The sequence below is a fragment of the Chlorocebus sabaeus genome, chromosome 19, assembly GCF_047675955.1.
Source record: "Chlorocebus sabaeus isolate Y175 chromosome 19, mChlSab1.0.hap1, whole genome shotgun sequence".
Lineage (NCBI taxonomy): Eukaryota > Metazoa > Chordata > Mammalia > Primates > Cercopithecidae > Chlorocebus > Chlorocebus sabaeus.
Genome location: NC_132922.1, coordinates 10,526,065 through 10,549,842, shown reverse-complemented (window position 1 = coordinate 10,549,842; position 23,778 = coordinate 10,526,065). Strand labels below are relative to the sequence as shown.

The 23,778-nt window shown below is 42.9% G+C and overlaps 1 protein-coding gene across 9 annotated transcripts in view; it reads left to right on the top strand.

The window, feature by feature from the left end:
* Positions 1-20,898, top strand: part of TNRC6B (trinucleotide repeat containing adaptor 6B) — a 294,477-nt gene extending 273,579 nt beyond the window's left edge. For all 9 annotated transcript variants that reach the window (XM_073006702.1, XM_038007409.2, XM_073006699.1 and 6 more), the window contains 4 exons: positions 619-843; positions 1,305-1,375; positions 6,158-6,297; positions 7,917-20,898. In XM_073006702.1, coding sequence (XP_072862803.1) covers positions 619-843; positions 1,305-1,375; positions 6,158-6,297; positions 7,917-8,304 — 824 coding nt within the window. In that variant the 3' untranslated portion in view covers positions 8,305-20,898. The remainder of the gene's footprint in view (positions 1-618; positions 844-1,304; positions 1,376-6,157; positions 6,298-7,916) is intronic.
* The last annotated feature ends 2,880 nt before the right edge of the window (positions 20,899-23,778 follow it).

The following is a 23,778-nucleotide window of genomic DNA, read 5'->3' as shown; positions in this document are numbered from 1 at the left end:
CGTGATGATGATGGGGTCACCACTTCTGTTGCTCATCTGTTCTGTCTTCCCATCTGAGCTTGAGGTTCTTGGGGATAATTATGTATATTACTCACAGCACTGATTTAGTGACATATGCATAGTAAGCCCTTAGTGAATGTTTCTTGATTGTTTTTAAAGAATCTGTTTGAACTTCAATATCTAGTAAGCTGGATCAAGGCACAAGACAAGCGTAATTTACTAATTACTTTCCATTCAGTCAGTGACTATTTATGGAATACTTTATTCTGCTGGGGTTCACATTCTTACTGTTACCCAGAAGCTGGTATCTTTAGGAAGACTCTCCTTGCATGTGTCCTCCTTTTCAAGTCATTTTTAGCTAAGAAAGCAGTAGAGAATTGGTTATCTTATTAAATCTTTAATTCATATGATAACTATATCAATTCAGAGTAGCAGTCACTGAAAATTTTCTGTTCATTATGCTCTAAGAACAGTGTTATTTTGTATTGCTGTGCTTGAAATGTGTACTATTTTTAGAATATAAATGTGTATTTATGTGTATGTAGATAAAACTCGTGTATTTGTCAACAAAAGTGAACCATCTAACCTTATTCGTTCCTTAATTTTCTCTTCTTACAGCAAAGTTCCCTGATTACAAATCAACATGGTCCCCAGATCCCATAGGACACAACCCCACTCATCTCTCCAACAAGATGTGGAAAAACCATATTTCCTCCAGGAACACTACACCGCTGCCCCGCCCACCTCCTGGTCTGACCAACCCCAAACCATCATCTCCCTGGAGCAGCACAGCACCCCGATCAGTCAGGGGGTGGGGGACACAGGACTCACGGCTCGCCTCGGGTGAGGAGGATCTGCCTAAAGGAGCGCCATTGTTCATCCACAAGGGGCTTTTGTTAACACAGATGGTGAAGACACCAAGAGGTCTTCCCAAGAGAGGAAATCATGGTTGTCTGGTTTTTCTTCTGGTAGAGGAAAAGGTACCTCTTGAGTGAAAGGCACAGTCAGTATGAGGCAAAGGGACCCAAGAACTCCCAAGGGACAGATAGGGTAAAATGAGTGAGTAAAAATGGCAGAGCGAGAACACTGGGAGGAAAATATTGTCTTGGAAATTATGCATAAAAGTCATGCATAGGAGTCAGGGACCAGTAGAAGAGAAAAGAAGGTCAGAGTCCAGTGGAAAAGAGAGACAATTTATAAAGGCAGAGAAGAAATGTGGGCTACATGAAAATCTTTCTCCTTCTTGGCTTTTCTTGAATTTTTGTTTTATTTCTCTTCCTAACCATTTTTCTGGTTGCTCACAGCCTCTACCTGGAGTGATGGTGGCTCAGTTCGTCCTAGTTACTGGCTGGTTCTTCACAATCTCACTCCACAGGTAATTATGCTTTCTCATGGTTTTCTAGATAGGACTTGATTGTGTTAAGAGAGGGAAAGACGGGAGTTGGTGTCTCACACCTGTGATCCCAGCACCTCAGGAGGCCGAGGCGAGAGGATTGCTTGAAGCCAGGAGTCTGAATTCAGTCCAAGCAATATAGTGAGACCCTGTTTCTACAAAAAATTAAAAATTAGCCAGGCATGGTGGTGCACAGCTGCTCAGGAGGCTGAGGTGCAAGGATCACTTGAGCCCAGAGGTCGAGGCTGCAATGAGCCATGATTGCATTGCATTGCAGTCCAGGTTGGGCAACAGTGCAAGACCCTGTCTCAAAAAAAGAGAGAGAGAGGGAAATAGATGTGGGAGGCTGGCAGATATGAAAGCTCATCTCCTGATCACTGCAAAGAGGTCTTGACTGCAGGAGGTGGGTGTCCCCTCCCGACCCAAGGTTCACAGCCTACTTCTGGAGAGGGGTTGGTGCTGGCCACTAGGCTTCATGCCTGCCTTCAAGATGATGATAACACATACAGTTTATAAAAGTGAAAACTAGTTTTATATGCTAGTTTATAAAACTAGGTAAAACCCACTAGCGTGGATTCCTGCAGATCTTATGGGGCAGAGAAAGAGAAAAAAAAGTAGGGGTGGTATTTTCTGGTGGTTTCTGTGTAGTAGACACTATTTGCTATACAGATGTGCATGTTAGAATCTGGAACCTAGTGGAAAAGGGAGTATTTTAAGGATACCCAAAAGCTACCTGTTTGTGTGTTAATTCTCCAATAAGACCTGAACCTATACTTCCCCATCCCTAAAAGCGTCTTCCCTTCTCAACTAAGTTCTTTATGATTCTTAATATTGATCTCATGCATCATTTAGTTACAAAACCTCAGTATTTTCTCCCTCTTAAAACATATTAACCATTTCTGTGCTTTGTAAATACTTAACCATCCATCTCTCCAGTGGAATAGATCATTGACTTCATAGTTTATAAATGCTCCATGGGGCCAGTTGCAGTGGCTCACGCCTGTAATCTCAGCACTTTGGGAGGCCAAGGCAGGTGGATCATGAGGTCAAGAGATCAAGACCATCCTGGCCAACGTGGTGAAACCCCGTCTCTACTGAAAATACAAAAATTAGCTGGGCATGGTGATGCGCACCTGTAGTCCCAGCTACTTCGGAGGCTGAGGCAGGAGAATTGCTTGAACCCGGAAGGCGGAGGTTGCAGTGAGCTGAGATTGTGCCACTGCACTCCAGCCTGGCAACAGAGTGAGACTCCGTCTAAAAAAAATTTTTTTTTTAATTTAAAAATGCTACATGGGCGTGTTTAACTCTCTGTCTATTATCCTCTTCACGTGTAGATGGCATTACTATAATTGGCTCTCATCAGACCATATCGTCCGGGTGGTTTTCCAGTGGAAGGGCTTCATTTGCACCAAGCCACCTTGCCTTTCACCTTGGTTGCTAGATAACTGAAGCATTTGCGGAAGCATTATGTTGAGCATTTGAACGAAGTTAAATGGACCCATCAAAACTGAGTCCATCACAACCTTTACAACACCCTCACAACACCTTGTTAAAAGGAGTCAGTTATGCCTCCTGTTTTTGACACATGGAATGCATTGTCTGGCATTTAATTCATACATGGATTCATGTACACTTTATTAAGCCAACATTTTCCAGAATGTTCTCATGAGATATGATTAGGTCTCTGGCCTAATATGTTGGACATGTATACTTGGTTGAACAAAACTAAGCAGATTTTTTCACTTTGAGACTTCTTAGACCTTTTAATATGCTTACCCATATTATGATTCTCTGTGGGGAAATACATCTCCTAAATACATTTGCCCATTTGTAGGGAGTAAATCACAGGATTCGTATTTCAAGGTGCACATTGAAGTAAACAGTTTCCTAAATACAGTTAACATGAGGGAGGATGTGGGTCAGCTCTTAATCTCTGTATCTATTCAACTCAGCTCAAAGTTCCAAGTTATGGCCAGGCGCAGTGACTCACTCCTGTAATCACAACACTTTGGGAGGCCGAGGCGGGCAGATCACGAGGTCAGGTGATTGAGACCATCCTGGCTAACACGGTGAAACCCTGTCTTTACAAAAAATACAAAAAATTAGCCAGGCATGGTGGCGGGCATTGGTAGTCCCAGCTACTCGGGAGGCTGAGGCAGGAGAATGGCATGAATCCGGGAGGCAGAGCTTGCAGTGAGCCGAGATTGAGCCGAGATTGCGCCGCTGCACTCCAGCCTGGGTGACAGAGTGAGACTCCATCTCAGAAAAAGAAGTTCCAAATTATTTCTTTAGCTAATAGTTGACTGAAATATGAAGAATCTTGTATGACCATCCTCAAAACTATGCCTCCTGTTTTCTAAGAGTTGTCACACAATGTGTTGATTATGGTATGATGAGATTGAGAGAAGCAATAAGAGATGCACTGTTTTGAAAGAAGCCTGGGTGGCTGTTCACTTGTTCTATCTTACAAAAAATGCTGGCCAGATGTGGTGGCTCGTGCCTGTAATCCCAGCCCTTTTGGGAGGCCGAGGCGGGTGGATCACCTGAGGTCAGGAGTTCCAGACCAGCCTGGCCAACATGGTGAAACCCCATCTCTACTAAAAATACAAAAATTAGCCAGGTGTGGTGGTGGGCGCCTGTAGTCCCACCTCAGTTGGGAGGCTGAGGGAGGAGAATCGCTTGAACCCGGGGGTGGAGACTGCAGTGAGCTGAGATTGCACCACTGCACTCCAGCCTGGGTAACAGAGTGAGATTGTTTCAAAGAAAAAAATGTCTTTTGTACACATGCATCCATATAAAATGAATATGGGGGTGGCTGTGTTTGGGTTAGAATTAATTTTAAAAATCAAAGCTTCCTAAGAGCAGACTAATCTCTATCATAGCTTAAAAGTTTATGAGAGCAAGTTACCTGCTGTCCATCCTGGGTGACAGAAGAGTGAGACCCCTCCCCCATATCTAAATTTTAAAAAATACATATATTGATACAGTTGCTACCCCCTTATCCATGGTTTCTTACCCTTGGTCAAACCATAGTCAAAAAATATTAAGATATTTTGAGAGAAAGACCACATACACATTACTTACAGTATATTATAACTTTTCTATCTTAATCTCTTACTGTGCCTAATTTACAAATTAACCTTTATCTTAGGTATGTATGTATGGGAAAAACATAGTATACTTAGAGTTCAGCACTTTTGGTGGTGTCAGGCCTCCACTGGGGGGCCTTGGAAGGTGTTCCCCTCAGATAAAAAGGAACTACTTTATCTGGATAATTTTTCTTTCATCACCTAAAATTTATTTAGAGGGCATCTATCCTAAAAAGTCTCTTAGGCCAGGCATGGTGGCTCACGCTTGTAATCCCATCACTTTGGGAGGCCAAGGCGGGCGGATCATGAGGTCAAGAGTTCGAGACCATTCTGGTTAACACAGTGAAACCCCATCTCTACTAAAAATATTTTAAAAATTAGCCGAGTGTAGTGGTGGGCACCTGTAGTCCCAGCTACTCAGGAGGCTGAGGCAGGAGAATGGCGTGAACTTGGGAGGCGGAGCTTGCAGTGAGCCAAGATGGCACCACTGCACTCCAGCCTGGGCAGCAGAGCAAGACTCTGTCTCAAAAAAAAAAAAAAAAAAAAAGTCTCTTGAGGCATATGCCGACATGTTTATGTAGTCTATTATTACTTATAAAACAATGCTAAGAACATTTCTCTGATCATTTTCTGCAAAGAACTACAGAGAAACTGCCTGTTTTCATCCTGCAGGGTGTCTACCACTGCCATCAGTAGTACAGCTTGTTAAGCAATTCAATAGTAATCTGTTTATCTTCCAAAGAAATGAACTGAAATGGTGGACTGATCTTAAATACCTATTTAAGGTCTTGACAGGCTGGGCACAGTGGCTCATGCCTGTAATCCCAGCACTTTGGGAGGCTGAGGCGAGTGGATCACAAGGTCAGGAGATCAAGACCATCCTGGCCAACATGGTGAAACCCTGTCTCTATTAAAAATACAAAAATTAACCGGGAGTGGTGGAGTACGCCTCTGATTCCAGCTACTCAGGATGCTGAGGCAGGAGAATCACTTGAACCCGGGAGATGGGGGTTGCAGTGAGTCGAGATCATGCCACTGCACTCCAGCCTGGGCAACAGAGCAAGACTCTGTCTCAAAAATAAATAAAAAGATCCTGATGCAAAATAAATTAATCAGAGTGAATAAGTTTGTTCATCCAACTCATAGATTAGGAAAATTGTCCCTAATTGCTGAATCGCTGAAGATCTTAAGTGGTGAAAGTCTAACTGGGGTGAGGAGTACAGCCTTTGGTCAAAATGCCTGATGTCAACACAGGGCATAGAGAAGTAGGCAGAGATGGGCAAAGTAGGGTAAGACAGTGTTGGAATAGGCTGTGAACCAGATCAGCCATTAGCATTTTCAACAATCAGATGTTTAGTAGTGCTTTTCTTGTTTGTGTCTTTCTCTTTACAGAGGAATACATGAGCAGTGATGCTAAGAATGTTAACTTACATTCTTATGTGGATACCATCTCATTTCTGTCCTTTTTTGACTACAAATTAACACTCACACCTGTTTATCTCTTAAAGAAAACAGACCATAGGCTGAATCATATGCTTTTGTTTTGAGCCTCATTTATGCAAACTGGATTTGCAAAATGGGCCCACTAGGTCTCATCCAGTGCTTTGAATATCTTAAAATTTACCTTTTCCACCCCACCTCCAGTCTTTATCTCATGAATGTCATTACTCCTTAGATTGATGGGTCAACCTTGAGAACGATCTGCATGCAGCATGGCCCACTGCTGACATTCCATCTGAATCTAACCCAGGGCACTGCCCTGATCCGATACAGCACCAAACAGGAGGCGGCCAAGGCCCAAACTGCACTGCACATGTGAGTATTCGATCCTACACCCACGCAGACAAACATGCATGAAGATGCACCCGTGAGTATTCTGGCAGCTGCTAAATTAAAGACGCACCAGAACATACACGAAGAATGGCACCATCACACTTGCATCTGCAAGTCTTGAGTGTGGAGGTGCCAGGTCTTTTCCACCTAAGCTTGGATTGTCCTGTATATATCAGAGGCCAGTCTTTAGAATTCCAAATGTAAATAATTTGTGAAGTAGTGAGTAAATTCTAAGTAACATAAAACAAAGCTAGGGCCGGGCACAGTGGCTCACGCCTGTAATCCCAGCACTTTGGGAAGCCGAGGTGGGCAGATCATGAGTTCAGGAGATGGAGACCATCCTGGCCAACGTGGTGAAACCCCATCTCTACTAAAACACAAAAAATCAGCCAGGCGTGGTGGTACGTGCTTGTAGTCCCAGTTACTCGGAAGGCTGAGGCAGGGGAGTCTCTTGAACCTGGGAGGCAGAGGTTACAGTGAGCCAAGATTGTGTCATTGCACTCCAGCCTGGTGACAGAGCAAGACTCCATCTCAAAAAAGAAACACACAACTAATGAAAGTGCCATTGTTTTTCATAATAGAATCTGGCTGCTTACTCCAGCCTCTTTGCAGATGACAAAATATTGTGGTCTTGGTGGGTAGCAGGGTCTTGGCTTAAATTAGGTGGCGCTAGATCAGACTTTGCCCATCCCCTTCCCTGCCACTGTCAAACTGGTAGATGGAGAAGAGCTGACTGCCCTTGGCTGCAGATGCCATGGCAGAAAGCCGGACACACTGCAAGCCAGGGACGAGGAGGCGCAGGCAGCGAGGAGCCCCGGAGAAGGAGCAGCACTCCCAGGGGCTGAAGCCAGGTTGCTTTGATGCTTTGGGTTTGATCTTTTGCCTCGTAACTCACGTGGGGGAAGAAAGAGACCATATTTTTCTTTCCTTTTTATCTAAGGCATTATTTTTTTTGTTTTAGAGCAGTTTTAGGATCACAGCCAAATGGAGAGGAAAATAGAAAGATTTGTCTCATATCTCCTGCTGCCACACAAGAATAGCCTCCACCATTATCAACATCCTCCACCAGAGTGGTGCACTTGTCAAGATTGCTGAACCCCTCCTTATCACCAAAAGTCTGTGGTTTACATTAGAGTTCACTCTCGGCCTTGTACAGTATGTGGTTTTGGACAAATGTATAATGACAGGTATCTACCATTACAGTATCAGAGCCCTCTGCCAGTTCAGTGATCCCTCTTAGCGCCCCACAGACACACACGTTTTTCTTGATAGCTAAGTTGTCTAGAATATATACATTCCATACACCAAGAAATATCAGAATATAATATTCTTTAGTAGTCCTTGGTTATCCTGAGCTTCGGTGATGCCTTGTTGCTTTACATCATTACTTCCCAATTACCTGGCAGTCTGGTTGAAATACAGGTTCTGGACCCAGAGGCCTTGGTTGGAGCTTGGACTCTGCATTCTAAAAAGCATTCATGGATATGGCAGCTTCTAGTCAAAGGACCGCACATTGAATGTCAAGGACTGGGCAGTCGCTCCCTCCATGTGCTTTAGGATTTTCCTCAGATCCATAGCTCTCTCTCCCTCCCTTCTTCCAGGTGTGTGTTGGGAAACACTACCATCCTTGCTGAGTTTGCCACTGATGATGAAGTCAGCCGCTTTCTGGCACAAGCTCAGCCCCCTACACCTGCAGCAACCCCGAGTGCGCCAGCCGCGGGGTGGCAGTCGCTGGAGACCGGCCAGAACCAGTCAGATCCCGTGGGACCTGCTCTGAATCTTTTCGGTGGGTCCACTGGGCTCGGGCAGTGGAGCAGCAGCGCTGGTGGCAGCAGCGGGGCCGATCTTGCTGGCGCTTCATTGTGGGGGCCCCCAAACTATTCTTCTAGCTTATGGGGAGTCCCAACGGTGGAAGATCCCCATAGGATGGGCAGCCCTGCTCCTTTACTACCTGGTGACCTTCTGGGAGGAGGGTCGGATTCAATCTGAACTTAGAACTTTCAACTCTGACCTCGTGACCTTTTTTGGAACAGCAGCAGCACTAACTTGACCTTTTCGTTTTTTTTTTCAACTTGCAATAAATACATTTTTAAAAGGAAAAAAGAAAACGGAGAGAAAAAAAGGTGGGTCATTGACAGACTGTCTGAGCACATAGTTGCCTCCCTTATAACTTCAGTTTTTTCGTTTGGAATATGAATCCAAAAAGAGAACATATCACTCTTGAAATACTTGAATCATGAACGCCAACCTAGAAAGACAATGTGAAGCAAGTACACATACCATTTAAATTTAAACACAAAAACATTAAAAAAATTAGTTTCTAGTTTTTCACTTTTTTCATGTTATATGGAAGTTGTTGCTAAGAAACATATATACTGAAAAAAAAATAGCTTTTTAACTTTGTTTGCACTGGGTGTGTTTCCGTCCTTAGGTCTACCATGTTTGGGAGGGAGGGAAATTCAAAAGAATTGTTGGGGGAGGGGGGAGGGAAGACTTGACGGAGCCTCACTTTAAAAACAAAAACACAAAAAACCTAAAAAAAAAAAGGAAAAAATTTGTGATTGGCTGGTTGATAAATACCAGTGTGTTCTGGCACATGTAACTGCCCAGGCATGCTCGTTCTGGTGTGTGTGTGCACGTGTGTTCATGTGCATTTGCGTGCATCCTTCTCTGTCTCTGTGTGTGTGCCTGTGTTCTTCCCTTCTCTCCCTGCCCCACCCTGACTTCTCAGAAAGCTGCATCACTGACAGTCTGCGGGCTGGCTGGCCGGCCATCTGCTTTTTATTTTATTTTTTTAACTTTGAGAACACACAGTCCCAGAGAGCCACTGCTACTAAAGCAACTCCATTGGGCTGCATTAAGATGAACAGAGTGCTTTTTAATGATGAAAGCAGGGCGCTCCTTCCCATTTGCAACTTAGCCTGAATGTGGGGTTTCTCTGGCTGTTCTTTTGACCTAGCAGTAGAGTGGAGCACTGCCAAGTCCAAAAAACTAGAGCAGGAGGTACCTCTCGGAGCAGCTGTGTGTTTATTTCTTTTTTTTTTCAAAGTGAATGGCCAGCAGGCACATCTGAGTATCTGTTAAGTTTCATGCAGGCCTTTTCGTTAGTTTGAAATGGGAACGGAAGATAGCTTTTGATTATGGGATGTCTCAAAAACAGAAAACTTTGTTCCCTCTTTCCTTATGATCAGGTTTGAGAAATTCTTTAAAAAATTAGGTGAAGTTGAGTTACATATTTCTATTGGTTGGTCCTCTTTTTCATTTTATGAAAAAAGAAAAGAATAAGTGGTGAGCAGCCTCCTGAAAGCATCTGCAGCTACTCCCTCTGCTCCTCTCTCGCCGAGCGTTACCTGTGCCAGGCCGCGGCGCGTTACAGCACCAGGCCATCACTGACAGAAACGTTTACTTAACGAATGTTCTTAAACCAGTGTGTACTTCAAGCGTTTCCTTTCGTTTCTCTGTGTTGTGTATTTCCTGTGTATGTGGTTTTGCTTAGGCAGGTATAACTTAGCAAAGACTTTTAAGTATTGCACCTTTTTTTTTGGTTTTGACCTCTTCCCCCCACCTTGTAATTTTGCTTTTTTTATTTCGGTATTTAAATACTTTTTTTTTTTTTTTTTTAAGCATCAATGTAGTAGTACTCTGGGCCGAACAGGGGGCAACGTTTAATCTACAGTTATCACCAACATGTATGTACTTATGTTGGAATCAAAATGTATCAAACTGCTTATTGTGAAGAGAATTATAGACCTGAAGGGGGGGAAAAACCAGATAGGGTGGGGGGGATGGATGCCGGTGACGTGCTAGCACTTGTGTGGACATCCCAGTCTGCATTATACTGTTTAACATAAAGTGCCGACATTTTGTACCAGCAAATACCTGCCCATTCCAGCCCTTGGTGGGAGCAGACCTCTACTGTCCTCTGTAACTTGCTGCTATTGAGGACAAGGGAGTTTTTCTTTCTTTAGCGTCTTCAGTGAAGGATACAATACAAAAATGCCTAATGTATTTGACTTTTAGCTTGTGTCTGTGTGTAGGTGGGTGGGTGGGTGTGTATAGGAAAAGCCTGAAACAAGTTATTTGCATTTCAGTGGTTTTGTGAGACAAAGAATGGGAAATTCTGTAGCCCTTCTGGCTTACCCTGTTGATTATAAACCTAGCCTCAAAAGAGATTGACAGGCATGACTCAAATGAGTGTTCACGTGTACAAGCCTGCATGAGCCAGCCCTCTGTGGGTGGGTGGTCACACTTGGCGTCTGCAGCATTGACCTGGCCCCGCTGGGTGCCTTGAGCGTGCCCTCTTCCTGCTCTCCAATTTGAATCACCACCGTGCCCCTTCCACCGCTGTTCCCCATACAAAAGCTGTCCTTCCAGCAGCCCCACTGACTGCTCTCTGTGTGGAGCAAAGTGCTGTCGTGTGGTGACCACCAGGTGAAGAGCAGCTTGTATTCAGACATCTAGAGAAGGCTAAATCTTAGCGTCCCTGGACCAGGAGCATATCCCAAGGCTCCTGCAAGCCAGTGGTGACCCTGTCCACTGCCGCTCTTGGTTCACTGCTGTGTCCTGCCCCACCCTCCTCTCCTCCTGCCTGTTGGTTCCTTGACCTGCACTATGGGTTAGTTGAGTTCCTTATGATACTACGGTGAAAGCCGGGTGCTAGAGCCCCTCTTGTTTACAAGACATAATGAGGGATTTGAAATATGTAAAAATAAACATGAGAAGCTAAAATGTTCTTCCATCATAAGCTTAAAGGGAAAAAAAACTAAAAACTTTTAAAAAAAAAAAGACCAAAAAGTGCGTATATATATACATATAAATATATATTTTAGATGAAGACTAACTCTGGGAGCATTTAACAGTGTTTTTTGTTTCTGTTTTTAACATTTGTTTTCCTGCTTTAAAATTTGCAAGCATTCTCAGGAATTCTAGGGTAGGAAGCCAGTTTTTTGAAGATGGTTTATTTAACCGTATCTTATCCTAGAGAGATGGCTGTTTCTTTCCTGTTAATAAACTTTTACAAGTTCCTGAAACTTCAGAAAGTTTAAACAATTTTTACTTAAAAAAAATGTAAAAAGAAAAGTCTCCAAACATTATTGTCATACTGGGGATCATACATTTTAAAACACATAGAAATATTTTTTAAAAATTATCAATTTAGCAGCAACAGGTAAATTCATTATCTTAAAAATATGGGAGAAGGATTAAGCTTTGTAAGAGCTCGATCATGGATTCTTTTGAAATTGTGTGTAGTTTAATGGGAGAGTGTTTGGTGTATATAGATGAGAATGCCATCACTTTGTTCCTTTCCATTTGAGACTGAACTGAAATCTCCCCTAGTAGTTTTTATTTTTTTAAAGGAGCCCTTCTCCCTGTCCCCACAACCCCAGCAACAAAAGGAAGGAAGGAAGAAACAACAGCTTAAAAAAAAAAAAAGTAACTCTAATCTGTAAAATAGTACAGTTGGATTGCTGAGAATCTATGTAAAGAGTTAGGAAATATAGGTTAATAATTTTTGGAACAAATTTTAAATATAGGCATTACTAGAGGAAAATTATCTATGGACTGTCCTATTAATGAAGAATGTCTGTCTTACCTCCGTTTGTTTTGGAAGGAGGAGAAAATATAGAAGAATCTAATAAGGAACAAGTGATTTTACTTTTTTAGCTCCCAGCTACTGTTGTGCTCGTTTTAATTGCTGTTTCGAAGATCTGCTGCTTAATTATCCCCATCCCTTAGCCGGAGATGTGGAGTGTTTCCTTTCAGTTTTTGGTGATGTTGAATTATTTTGTATTCCCTCCTGGGGCCAGGGGTCAGAATTCCCAAGCATGACCACAGCTTCTTTTAAACATTAAGCTTCTTTTAAACATTAAGCTTCCCAGTGGGAAAGAAACTCCAGCTCGACAGGTAAAGGGAGTGGGTGGGGTTGCTGCCTGCAATTTCTCTAAAACCGCTTTAGTGCCTTCGTACATACACCCAGACATCCTGAGCAAGGGGGACGCACACGTGTGTGTGTGTGGTCTGGTCACTCCACAGATGTAAGATACTCGCCCATAAAGGAAATTGGAGTGGTTCTGGACAGGCCCCAAAGGCAGTGGGCTAAATTTAAAATAAACAAACAAACGTCAAGCAAGTTAATATGCTTATGTCTCAATAATGTAGAATGCCAAGTTCCTCCCTGTGTCTTGTGCCCTCCGTTACTGTGCATTGACTCCTCCAGGTGTGTAATTGTGACAACTGCCGTGATTTGGAAAGTCTCTTTGTGCTGGGCCAATAGAAAGGGGTTCCTGTTGTTCTGCTCTTGTCCTTTGTCTCCTCCCCTTTTCCCCCAGACCTCCCCCTTCTTCTTGTCAACTTGCTGGGAGCTTTGCTTTATTGGTTGGCAGTGACCTAAGAACAGGATATGGTGAGGATGTCATGGAAGAGAAGAGCTCTTTCCGTGGTATTCTTGGGCAAGAGCCATGTCTACTAAGAGGTTAGGTGACTTCAGTATACTTCTAAAATTCAGTGAGAGTGCCTTCTCTTCCACCACACTCTGGCATAGATACAGGGTTGCTGGTCACCTCTGATTTATTTTTAAAACATTTTGATTACGTTAATTTGAGCTTTCCCTTTTTTTTTTTTTTTTTTTTTTTTACTAGTTACTTCTTTTTAAAACACTTGATTACTAGTGGCTTAGAGGTGTGTACATCTCTTGAACATCACCAACTTGGTTTCTACTTACCACATGAGTAGCCAAAAGAAAAGAAGCACTAATAGGGAAAAGGGTGTCTCACATCACATAGAGGACCTCTGCCGGCAATTAGATCCAGCGCCGTGACCTAACTTTAAGTGTTTAAAAAAGTTCAGATCTCTGAGACACTGTGAAGAAATGGATGGTTCATGTAACATCTCTGATCCCTCAGTCCCCAACCCTGGACATGTTTCATTTACAGCATTCATAGGAGTTAACTTAGTGTTGCAAGTTAAGGTTCCAAACCAAATTATTTAATCAGTGTCCCCCCAATAAATCGTTATCCATTTATTGCCAGTTAGTTTTATTTATAGCAACTTGATTTTCTATGAATATGGCTCCTGTTCTAAGAATTTTCCCACCTCTTCTGACATGAATGTAGCATAAGTTAGCAATCAGTTCTTCCAAACTTCTTTGGGTTGAACATGGTATGTAAGGTATGTAAGAGGAAAGAGAAAGGAAAAGATAAAACTCCTGCCCGAGAATTTGGAAGCACCTTTATTAATACATATATCTCGCAGAAACTAGAAGTTCATGGGCTGTTAACTTTTTGCAAATATTCTCTCATTTTTACCACTTTTTTTTTGGAGAGGGGTGTGATTTTTGTAGGGTTAACAGCCGGATTCCATTTCGACCTCAGATGCTGTGTACTTTTTAATTTCATTTTTTATATTCTGCCATCTTGACTCTTCTCTAAAACAGAATGAAAATGTCTGCATGCTGAGCAAAATGCTTATGCCAAGCCTGTTTTTCCCTGCAGAGTAAACAGGATGTTTTCAGCAGACGTGGCTGTAATAGCCATCTCTAAGATTAGGGAACAATTGAGTCTTTATGTAGAAACTATCCCTTTTTTCCCCATCCTCAGAGTTAAAATTCAACATTTAACGCTTTATAGGTTATTGTTTTAGATTTGAGGTTTTTGTTTGTAAGTATAAGATCTTTAGGAGTGAGATACATTTTTAGCTGGTTAAAAAAATCAAACTTTCTCTCCAGTGTTTTTGCCAAGTTTTGTCACACTCTATGTGTATGCATTAACTACACTTCTTAGTGTTACTGCAAAAAAAAAAAAAAAAAAAAAAAAAAAAAAGCCTGGTTCTTTAATTGTGTTTTTCCTCCTGTGAGTGGACAACTAAAGCCATGTGATAATGCGGATGAAAATACTGCAGCCTGTGTGTATACAATGAATTGTCAGTCTTCAGACCTCATGGTCATTGAGAAAATAGGGAACCCACATCCCCTGCTGCACAGCACACCATACCCCCTTTACTTCTTTATCTGCTAGTACAGGGACTCTATACAGTCAAGGAACACACAGATATACATAATGCTGTTGAGAACATCATCATTCTGTAAGAAAACAGAATATTACCTAGATTTTCCAGAGTTTGTGCACACCCTGTGATAACAGTCTGTGGGTTTATGGCCAGCGCCAAAGGTATGTGTATTTTCAGAACTGGTCCCTATTTGTCAGTGATAGTGTTTTGTTTTGTTTTTTTTCTTGATCTTAAATTTTACAAAGGGGGTGGTAATATCACATTCTTTAGATTTGAAATAATTACCAGCTCCAAGAATCTATGAACATAGTAATAATAAAAATTTGACCTCGACCCTCCCTAACCTGCTCACCATACCTCCCCCACCCCGTGCCTCTGAAGAAAGAGGCCGTGAACATCCACAAGGTGGTAAAGGGGGGACACTGGTCCGGGGAGTGGAGAGCTACTCCAGCAGCTCAGCACCCACACTGCCCTCACGTGTGTGGCCACCAGGACTAGATCCCGAGTGATTGTGGCGTACCCCTAACATTTGAGTCATTTTTAAGCTGTCAGTCTCTTGTCATAACCTCCTACCGCCACCCAAAAAAGTAACGAAAGTTGCAGTAACTGCCAGTGTTTGCCTCACCGAATTTAAATTGTTCCCTTTTCAGTTAACTATATACCTGAATTTGTTTTTAACGAGAAACTGTCCATGGCCAGGAAAAATGGTACTACCTTGGCCAAAGGGTCTTTGCAAAAAGCTCAGTCTTCAGTTCTTCACTGTGACCAACGCTTGTTTTGTTCATGGGAGGGGAAAGATCAGATAACTAGGCAAGAAGTATTCTGTTTTAAATAAAGAATAAATAGTGTTCGTTTAAAGCACTCTGTGCCTCAGCTTCATATTCAAACTATAAATTATTGCTTTGGAAATAAATTCCCAGTTATAATTGACCCATTTCTAGCCAATATCAATAAGTTGGGATGGTGGTTTTGTTTGTTTGTTTGTTTGTTTTCCAAAAACGGAAATTCCTCTTCACTGCTCACAGTAAGCAGCAAAAGAGAGCTGTCGAGGTGGCTCATGATGCTGCTGCAGCAGGGCTGTGAAAGGAAGTGCTTTTCCTTCCCTCCCACCCTCTGCCCTCCGGAATCTGGTGTTCCTTCCCCTTAGGCTACTGAAAGGTGTGTACAACTCCCGGAGGGGTGGGTGTAAAAGTTGACTGGAGGCAAAGTGAAGTGGCCTTATTGCCAGGACTAGCCCTTCAGAAGAGCTTTACAGAGAGGAGGACAGTACATCCTATGTGTGTTCGCCAAAAATGGGAAAGGTGGGTATTTAGGCAAAACAAAAACCTTTGAATCCCTTTAAGAAGTTACATACCTTTTAAAGGTAGAGTTTCTCACCAAGTGATGCATTTTAGCATAACACTTCTTGCCAGAAATTTTGGGATAATTTAGAATAAATGTGTTTAAAACATCATCCACCCCCCTTTTTAAATTTTGTCTAAGGAATTACTTAAGTATAGTATTTCTGAATGTGCCTTTGTGAGTACAGAGACCGTCTGTTCTAGGAAGAGGCTATCCATTGGATACAAACAGAAAGACGGTCAGCTTAAGTCTTTAGGGAAGTCAGAGTTCCTCCTGGAAGTCCCAGGGGCAGCTGTTGAGATTTCATTAGCATCAATATTGCACAGTGTAGAGCTGAGTGGAAGAGATTCTGGGACTTGGGAGAGGAGACAGTTAGGGGAAGGTACCCAGGCGACGCAGACCCAGGTTCGTCCAAGAGCGCAGGTTTACGCATCTGCATTCCCTGGTTTTCTCTGTGTGTATGTTTGTGCTCATGTGGCTGTGGCTGTTTCATTTTCTGTTTTTCTGTAAGCACTGGAGAATTGGAATATGGTGATACTTGTGACACATTCACGCATGTAAACAAGGCGTTTTCCAGCTTCTGCCGTGTGCAGAGTGGGCAGCACACTTTTACCCTTTGAGTCTTGTCCTGAGGCGGCCGTTATGTTCCCACATGGGCGTCACATCACGTTGCTGTTGATGCAAACAGGGTATTACACACAAGGAAAAGGGGTTTTGAAGAGTTAAGACTGAAGTGTTTGAGAAAGAGAAAAATCTGAAATCATATTTTATTTCTTCAGAGCTATTATAGTTGAACACAGAAATCTGCACTGTCTCTATTTGTTTTTATGTTTTAAACAATTTCACCTCTTCTCCCCACTCCTATCTTCTAAAGAAATATCAAGCAAATGCTAAGGGCCATTTCCATGATTCCTCAGAGCTCCCCCAAAGAGGAAAACAGTCCCTCCCGCTCGATTCCTTCAGCTTCATTCAGGAAGACACAGGGAGGAGAGATGCTGCTTCTGCGCTTTGCTCTCATTCCTCTCTCATGGCCTTGAAATGTATTATTATGCAAATGTGAATTTTGATACTGAATTTAAGAAGAGGTTGGATTTTTTTTCTTTTTTCAAAAAAAAAAAAAAAGTCCCACATGTGGTCATCGTCGCTTCTTTATGTTGTAAGGTGAATTGTAACTATGCATTCTGCAAAGGGTGGGGGGAAGAGAGGGCAGAAAGGGGACGGGAGTAACTTTGCGTCCTTGTTCTCCAGTTTCTGTGTCCATGGTGTCCCCGTGTCCTGGAGGGGAAGGGGAGTGAGAGACGATGTGGTAAGGTCAGCACAGTGAGACAGACCTCTGAGTCCTCTTGCCACTGTTGCTGGCAGGTCTGATGGCCAGGTAAATTCCAGGGGCCGGCAGTTCCTGTCAACCAGTGTGGTTCAGGATTCTTGATCCTAGCCGTGCAGCGTTAATCCAGTATAGCAATGGAACTCCACAGGCTCCAGTGTTCTCTGGAAAAAGTACTCATCCTTTCCTGAATCCAGAGCCCTTCAAGCTCAGGAAACCATGCCTCACGCGTGCTGACCTGAAAGGTAATCTTTAGGTCAGTTTTGAAAAACTCCGCCTCCTCTCTCCTTTTTCATATTTCTTTCTTTCTTTTTAATCATGTTTAAGTGAACTGACTCTGAGTTATAAGGAACTGTCCTGCTTTGTGGGGAAGAGGGCTGTTTCTTGGCAGGCAAAAAAGTTTTATCTTCCCTACTCACCATCCCTCTCTCTGCCTCCCTTGCGTTTGGCAGGCTGTGTGAAGCCAGTGAGCTGCGAGGTGTTTTGACAGGGGAGGTCTGCATGCAGCCTCTTTGTCCTAACAATTCTTTGTTGATCTTGCCTGTGATAAATCATAGCGCCTGCATTGCTCTGGTCTAGGCGTCATTTGCAACACACAGTATCATAAGCGAGAGATTGTTCTGCCTATATTCAGTGTTTTCCATGCAGCAATTCTTGTTGTTGACGTTCACAGTACTGTAACGAGTAACAGACTTGATCACAGTCTCCTCGTGCCTGTGCAGGGCTGCACAGGCATGATCTTATCAGGGTTCCAATCTGTTAGATTGCCTTTAAACAAAAAAAAAACAAGAAAAAAATAAAATCCTGACGTTTCAACTGTCTCACACAAAATAATACCTCGAGGTACATTTCCCCCTGCAATGTAAACCCTTAACTCCTCTCTCCTTTCTGACATCAGTGGATTATCCTTTTTAAAATATGAACATGTAAATAGCAGGATAACTTTAAAAAACATTTTCTTTGCTGTGAAAGTAACCCTAAAATATGTTTTCTTCTTTTGTGTTTTTGGTTTTTGTTTTTAAGCCATCAGAAGTTTCAGATGTTACTCTTTCATGTTTAAGAAGAAAGAGCAGAGCAGGTTGGGGGAGCGGGTTTGCATTTGTGGTGGAGGGGTGTTCTCTCCATTGCCTCCCACACAGTGACAGCAGACCAGTATGTAAACCCTGTTTTGACTGGGCACGGTGGCTCACACCTGTAATCCCAGCACTTTAGGAGGCTGAGGTGGGCGGATCACCTGAGGTCAGGAGTTTAACACCAGCCTGGCCAATATGGTGAAACCCCGTCTCTACTAAAAATACAAAAAATCAGCCGGACGCAGTGGCGCGCGCCTGTGGTCCCAGCTCGGGAGGCTAAGGCAGAAGAATTGCTCGAACCCGGGAGACGGAGGTTGTGGTGAGCCAAGATTGCGCCACTGCACTCCAGTGTGGGCAACAGAGCGAGACTTCAACTCAAAAAAAATACAAAAACAAAACACACACACACAAAAACCCCTGTCTTAAATAGCTGCCATCTCTTCCAGCAATCTAGTGCCAGGGTGAGAAGTGTCTGAATTTCTCTCTTCCAGAAGATCCATCCCCTGGAGGGACTCCAGAATGTTCTCCACACAATACCCGGAGCTCTCAACCTTTCTTGATTCAGACACACACATATACACCCCTTGAGTAACTCTATCATTTTGTAGTTCACAAAGGGATGTAGTCCCTGGCATTTTGGTTTGCACTGTAGAATCCATAGCCTTGTCACTTTGTGATGCTCTGGAAATGTACCGATTTCTTACTTGGGAGGAAACTTGTGTAAGGAGATGTGCAAACCACCCTGAAAGCCATGTGCATCCTCAGCTCTTCCATTAGCCCCTCCATGAGCTTGAAGCTGACATTAAGTAGACGGAAATGCTTTTAACAAATGCTGCTCATGTGGCTCTATCAGCTATTGCTTGCCTAGATGTAGGCACCCATGAAGCAGGGTTGGAATGGATCATTTTGAATTGCTTCTTCGCAGACACCCCCTTCGCCCCCATCTTTAAGATAAACCCTTTACTAGTCAAGAAGCCCTTTTCAGTTGGATCTCACTGATCTTGTATAGTGACGACTTCCTTTGAAGGAAGAAGCTTGATTATAAGTGCATGCATATTATCCACCCACCTTCTGATTTGGGCACTGTTGACCTTGGAATTTTATTTATTTTGTTTATCTGGAGGCCCTTTTTCTATCAGTCTCTGATCCCTCATGGGTTCTGCCTGCCCTTATATCTCTTATACAATGCTCCCAAAGGGCTTTGCTGATCTCTGCACTTCTTTCCTGGGACACTCCCCCCACCACCACCCTTTGCACACACCAGTGACCAAAGTGTATGCAGTGATCTCACAGAAGACATCAAAAATGGTGCATGCACCGTGAATGTGCTCAAAGAGACACGTGCACAAGATTCTGCACCCTTGGCCTTAATCTCAGTATGACTTAAGGTGCAGGAACATTTTTAACAGGTTTTAAAAAAACAAAAAACCCTTCTGGGAGGAAAAAAATAAAAAGCAGATACAACAGCTCAACTGTTCCCACTCCTAACTCTCCACTATGTGCTTATAACTTCACATTCTATGCCCACCCCGCCACCCACCTCATCCCTGTTTTGCGTAACCAAAAAACAGACAACAAAAGCAACCTGAGGAGAGGTTTCTGGACTATTTTATCTGTCTCCATTTAGATGGAGATATAAATGCTGCTTTGGGTTCCATAATCCTAGGGGGCTATGTTTACATAGTAAAATACATCCTACCAAATCAGGAAACAGTGAATAATGGGAGTCACTTCACAGAGGAGGACCTGGGGGCCTAGCAGAGGAGGATAGGTAGAGAAGTACCATTTTGATTATTTGTGACTTGTGGCTTCCTTCTTCCTCTCCTCCTCCCTCCACGTCTCTGTTTGCCCCCTTTAGACAGAAGGTGCAGAAAAGGGCATCAAAAAGAGGCTGGATTTTTTAAAAGGCAGCTTTCCAACTTTGCACACAAACAGGTAACAGGAAGGTACAGCAAAAATCCTCTCATCTGAGACACTGTCAGCAGAAACAAAACCTGTAAAAATGACTAATCAGCTGCACATACTGATGCTCTCTGCAAGTTACCTTTAAGTGTTTTTTTTTTTTTCTTATACTTGAAGTTGCTTTTACAATATTATTTTGGTGGCTTTCTTTTCTCTCTTTGTTGGGCAATAGAGAAAGTAGATGATGGGATTTAAGGACGCCTGAGGGGAGAAAAGGGAGGATGTGGCATTGTCTTTTTTTTTTTTTTTTTTTTTTTTTTAACATAGAGGTTTAATCAAACTCCCATATGTTGAAATTGCTCCTCATATTACTGGTTTTACATGGACACAGAAACTAGGCACTTTAGAGGTGCACTTGCATGGCAGGCTGGGCCCCCTTTTCTATATTTTATTTTCCTTTTTAGTATAGTGGTACTTAAAATCACTGGTTCACTTAAAAAAAAAAACAATAAAATGTTAAACTCTACTAATGTACAAATAAGCTGAAAAGTTGCATTTTATGTGTATTTTTTGCCATAGCAGGTACTGTATTTCTCATGCTGGATTTCAAAAAAAAAAAAAAAATTATCAAAAACAAAAAAAACTAAAGGGTGGTGTTTTATTGGATTGTGACAGGTTGAGTAATAAGGAATTAAGTCGTCGTCATTTCATTAAAACTGAGAGATGATGTAATGCATATATAAGAGTTTTCTGAAGGGTTTTTTTGGGCTTTTAAACAGCTTATTTTTGTTTTTGTTTAGTTTTTTTATTTTATTTTATTTTGGAAAGATATGATTGTATTATGTGCAACTCAGTTGCTTACATTATAACTACAAAATATTTTTGGGTTCCTGGAAAAAAAAAAAAGAAAAAAGACTAATAAATGTGTTTGGCTGCTAAGCATTTACTATTGTGGTTTCCTGTTTTATTCTGCCAGTTTAATTTGTTCATTTGTTGAATGTTTATATATTTTTTCTTACTCTTCTTTCCCTGCTCCACATGTAAAAGCTGTCAGAAATTCAACATTTGAATCTTGGGCCGCAACTTTTGTCTATCTTGTCATGTTTTTGTTAGGATTGTTGGGTTGGCTGGTTGGTTTGTGCTGCTCACCGCCTGCCCCAGTGCTGAACACGGTCTGCCACAGTGCAGGGTTCAAATTCTCTAAGAGAAATTGATATTCTCCTTCTACCTTTGGCTGTTGTCTCGTTTAATCCTAATTTGCATTTAGAATGAGAACATGAGAAGAGAGAAGATGCCTGCCTAGAGTTCTGCTGCATCCCACTGCTGCGGTGCCCGAGGATGATAACCAGCAAGTTAGCTTTGTCCAGAAAATACCACGCTGAGTGCTCCTCTGCCCTGCTTCGGGTGCTGCAACACTGCTGAGGAGCATAACCGTAACCATTGGGCTAGATTTTCCCCATCTCCGATGTATTTATGGTTAGCTGTTAAAATAGAGACTTGTTAGATATGTAATTGTGAAACACCTCTAGAATGGTAAAGAGGAAGAATGGACAGGAACTAATATTTCCTCATTTCTAGGTACTTTTGTATCTGATTTTATTCTCAGAATGGTGTGAGAAAAATCATTAGGAAGCTCAGAATTTTTTATTTTTTTTTTATTTATTTATTTATTTTTGAGACGGAGTCTCACTGTCGCCCAGGCTAGAGTGCAGTGGCGTGATCTCAACTCACCACAATCTCTGTCTCCCGGGTTCAAGCGATTCTCCTGCCTCAGCTTCCTGAGTAGCTGGGATTACAGACACACGCCACCACACTCAGCTAATTTTTGTGTGTTTAGTAGAGACGGGGTTTCACCATGTTGGCCGGGCTGGTTTCGAACTCCTGACCTCAGGTGATCCGCCTGCCTCAGCCTCCCAGAGTGCTGGGATTACAGGCATGAGCCACCGTGCCCAACTGGCTCAGAATAATTTAATTAGCCAATAGAAGGTTACACTGATTGGGTGCTTACTATAAGCCGAGCACTATTCTAAGCATGTGACGTCTATGCATTCTGTTCACTGAAACTCACTGTCACGGGTGAAACCAAAATAGGAAACCAGATTGGAATCAAAAGTTATACCAAGGCTGGGCGCAGTGGCTCATGCTTGTAATCCCAGTATTTTGGGAGGCCAAGGTGGGCAGATCACTGGAGTTCCGGAGTTTGAGACCAGCTAGGCCAACATGGTGAAACCCTGTCTCTACTAAAAATACAAAAATTAGCCAAGTGTGGTGGTGCATGCCTGTAATCCCAGATACTTGGGAGCCTGAGACAGGAGAATCACTTGAACCCAGGAGGCGGAGATGGCAGTTAGCCGAGATCGCGCCATTGCACTTCAGCCTGGGTGACAAAGCGAGACTCCGTCTTAGAAAAAAAAATTATGCCCAAATGCCTCTGCTGAAAAATACCTGGATTCTGAGACAAGGTCTTAAAGAAGGCCTGTTGTACAAAGTGGTAGGCCATGTGCCATCCCGTCTGTCATCACAAAAAGTAAACCTTGAAAAATGGGTAAGAAGAGACGCACCAGCTGTTCAAAAACATGGAGGGCCTGCCTGTCACAGGTAGGTGCTCTTACTGAGATCATTGCAGAGACTATACAGACCTTTGTGACCAAAGGCTTTGTTTTAAATTTGAATTATTTTAAAAATGTATAAATGGCTAAGGAGTAATATATTGTAGAATTAAAGGTGATTGTTAAGACTTTAGCATCTGACCCAGTTTTCCTCACCACAGATGTGTCCTTCCATCATCTTGGGTGACTTTAGTGTCCACATGGAAAATCCACCTATGACCTGGGCTTCTCAGCCCTTCCTCCAGCCCACCCCAGCCACACATACCCATGCTCACCCAAAATTGCTCTCCTCCAGAGTCACTAATTTCAGCATCCTGGACCATGACCTCCTCTCCTCCCAACTGGCTCCCACTCCTCTGGCTATGTTGACTTCATCAACCAGACCCACCTAATCTGGTTTAGATTCTGTAGCCTGTAATTTCAGTAACACACTTGCTAATACCCATACTTTACCTGCCGCTCTGTTTTCTTGACACCTATCTGACCACATTCCCACTTTGTCCCCCAGCACCCAAAAGCAGCCCAGCATTGCTGGAAAAAAAAAAAGTCACTACAGGGCATATGAGGACTCCTGTAAATCCACTGTAACCTACCCCCCAGTGAGACCTTGACACTGTCCAGCAGGCTTCCTGCGTTCCTCTGATCAGCTCACTCTACCACTTCTTTCCCAATTACGTTGTTTATTTTAGAGGCAAGGTCTGTGTTGCCCAGGCTAGAGTGTAGTGGTGTGATCACAGTTCACTGTAACCTCGACCGTCTGGGTTCACGTGATCCTCCTGCCTCAACCCCTGGAGTAACTAGGATTACAGGTGTGTGCCACCACACCTGGCTAGTTTTTTGTAGAGATGAGGTCTCACTGTGTTGCCCAGGCTGGCCTTATCCTCCTGCCTCAGCCTCCCAAAGTGCTGGGATTACAAAAGTGAGCCACCATGTGCAGCTACCCTTCCCAATTTAAGACCTTTTCTGATTTCAAATCTTAACCCCCTTTCTCCCTCAACTGAGGACTTTGCCTACTAGTACACAGATAAAATTAGTTACCAGAAAAAAGCCCTCAAATTCCTGCTTCCAAACTATGAGAGAGGTCTGTCTCCCTTCTTATTCTGGTTCCTTCTCCATTGCTCAGGATTCTTCCTTTCTTGCCTTCTGGTAACTTTTACCTCCTTTACCCATTCTGTCTCCATGTGTTCACTGGGGCCCTCACTCCCTCCAC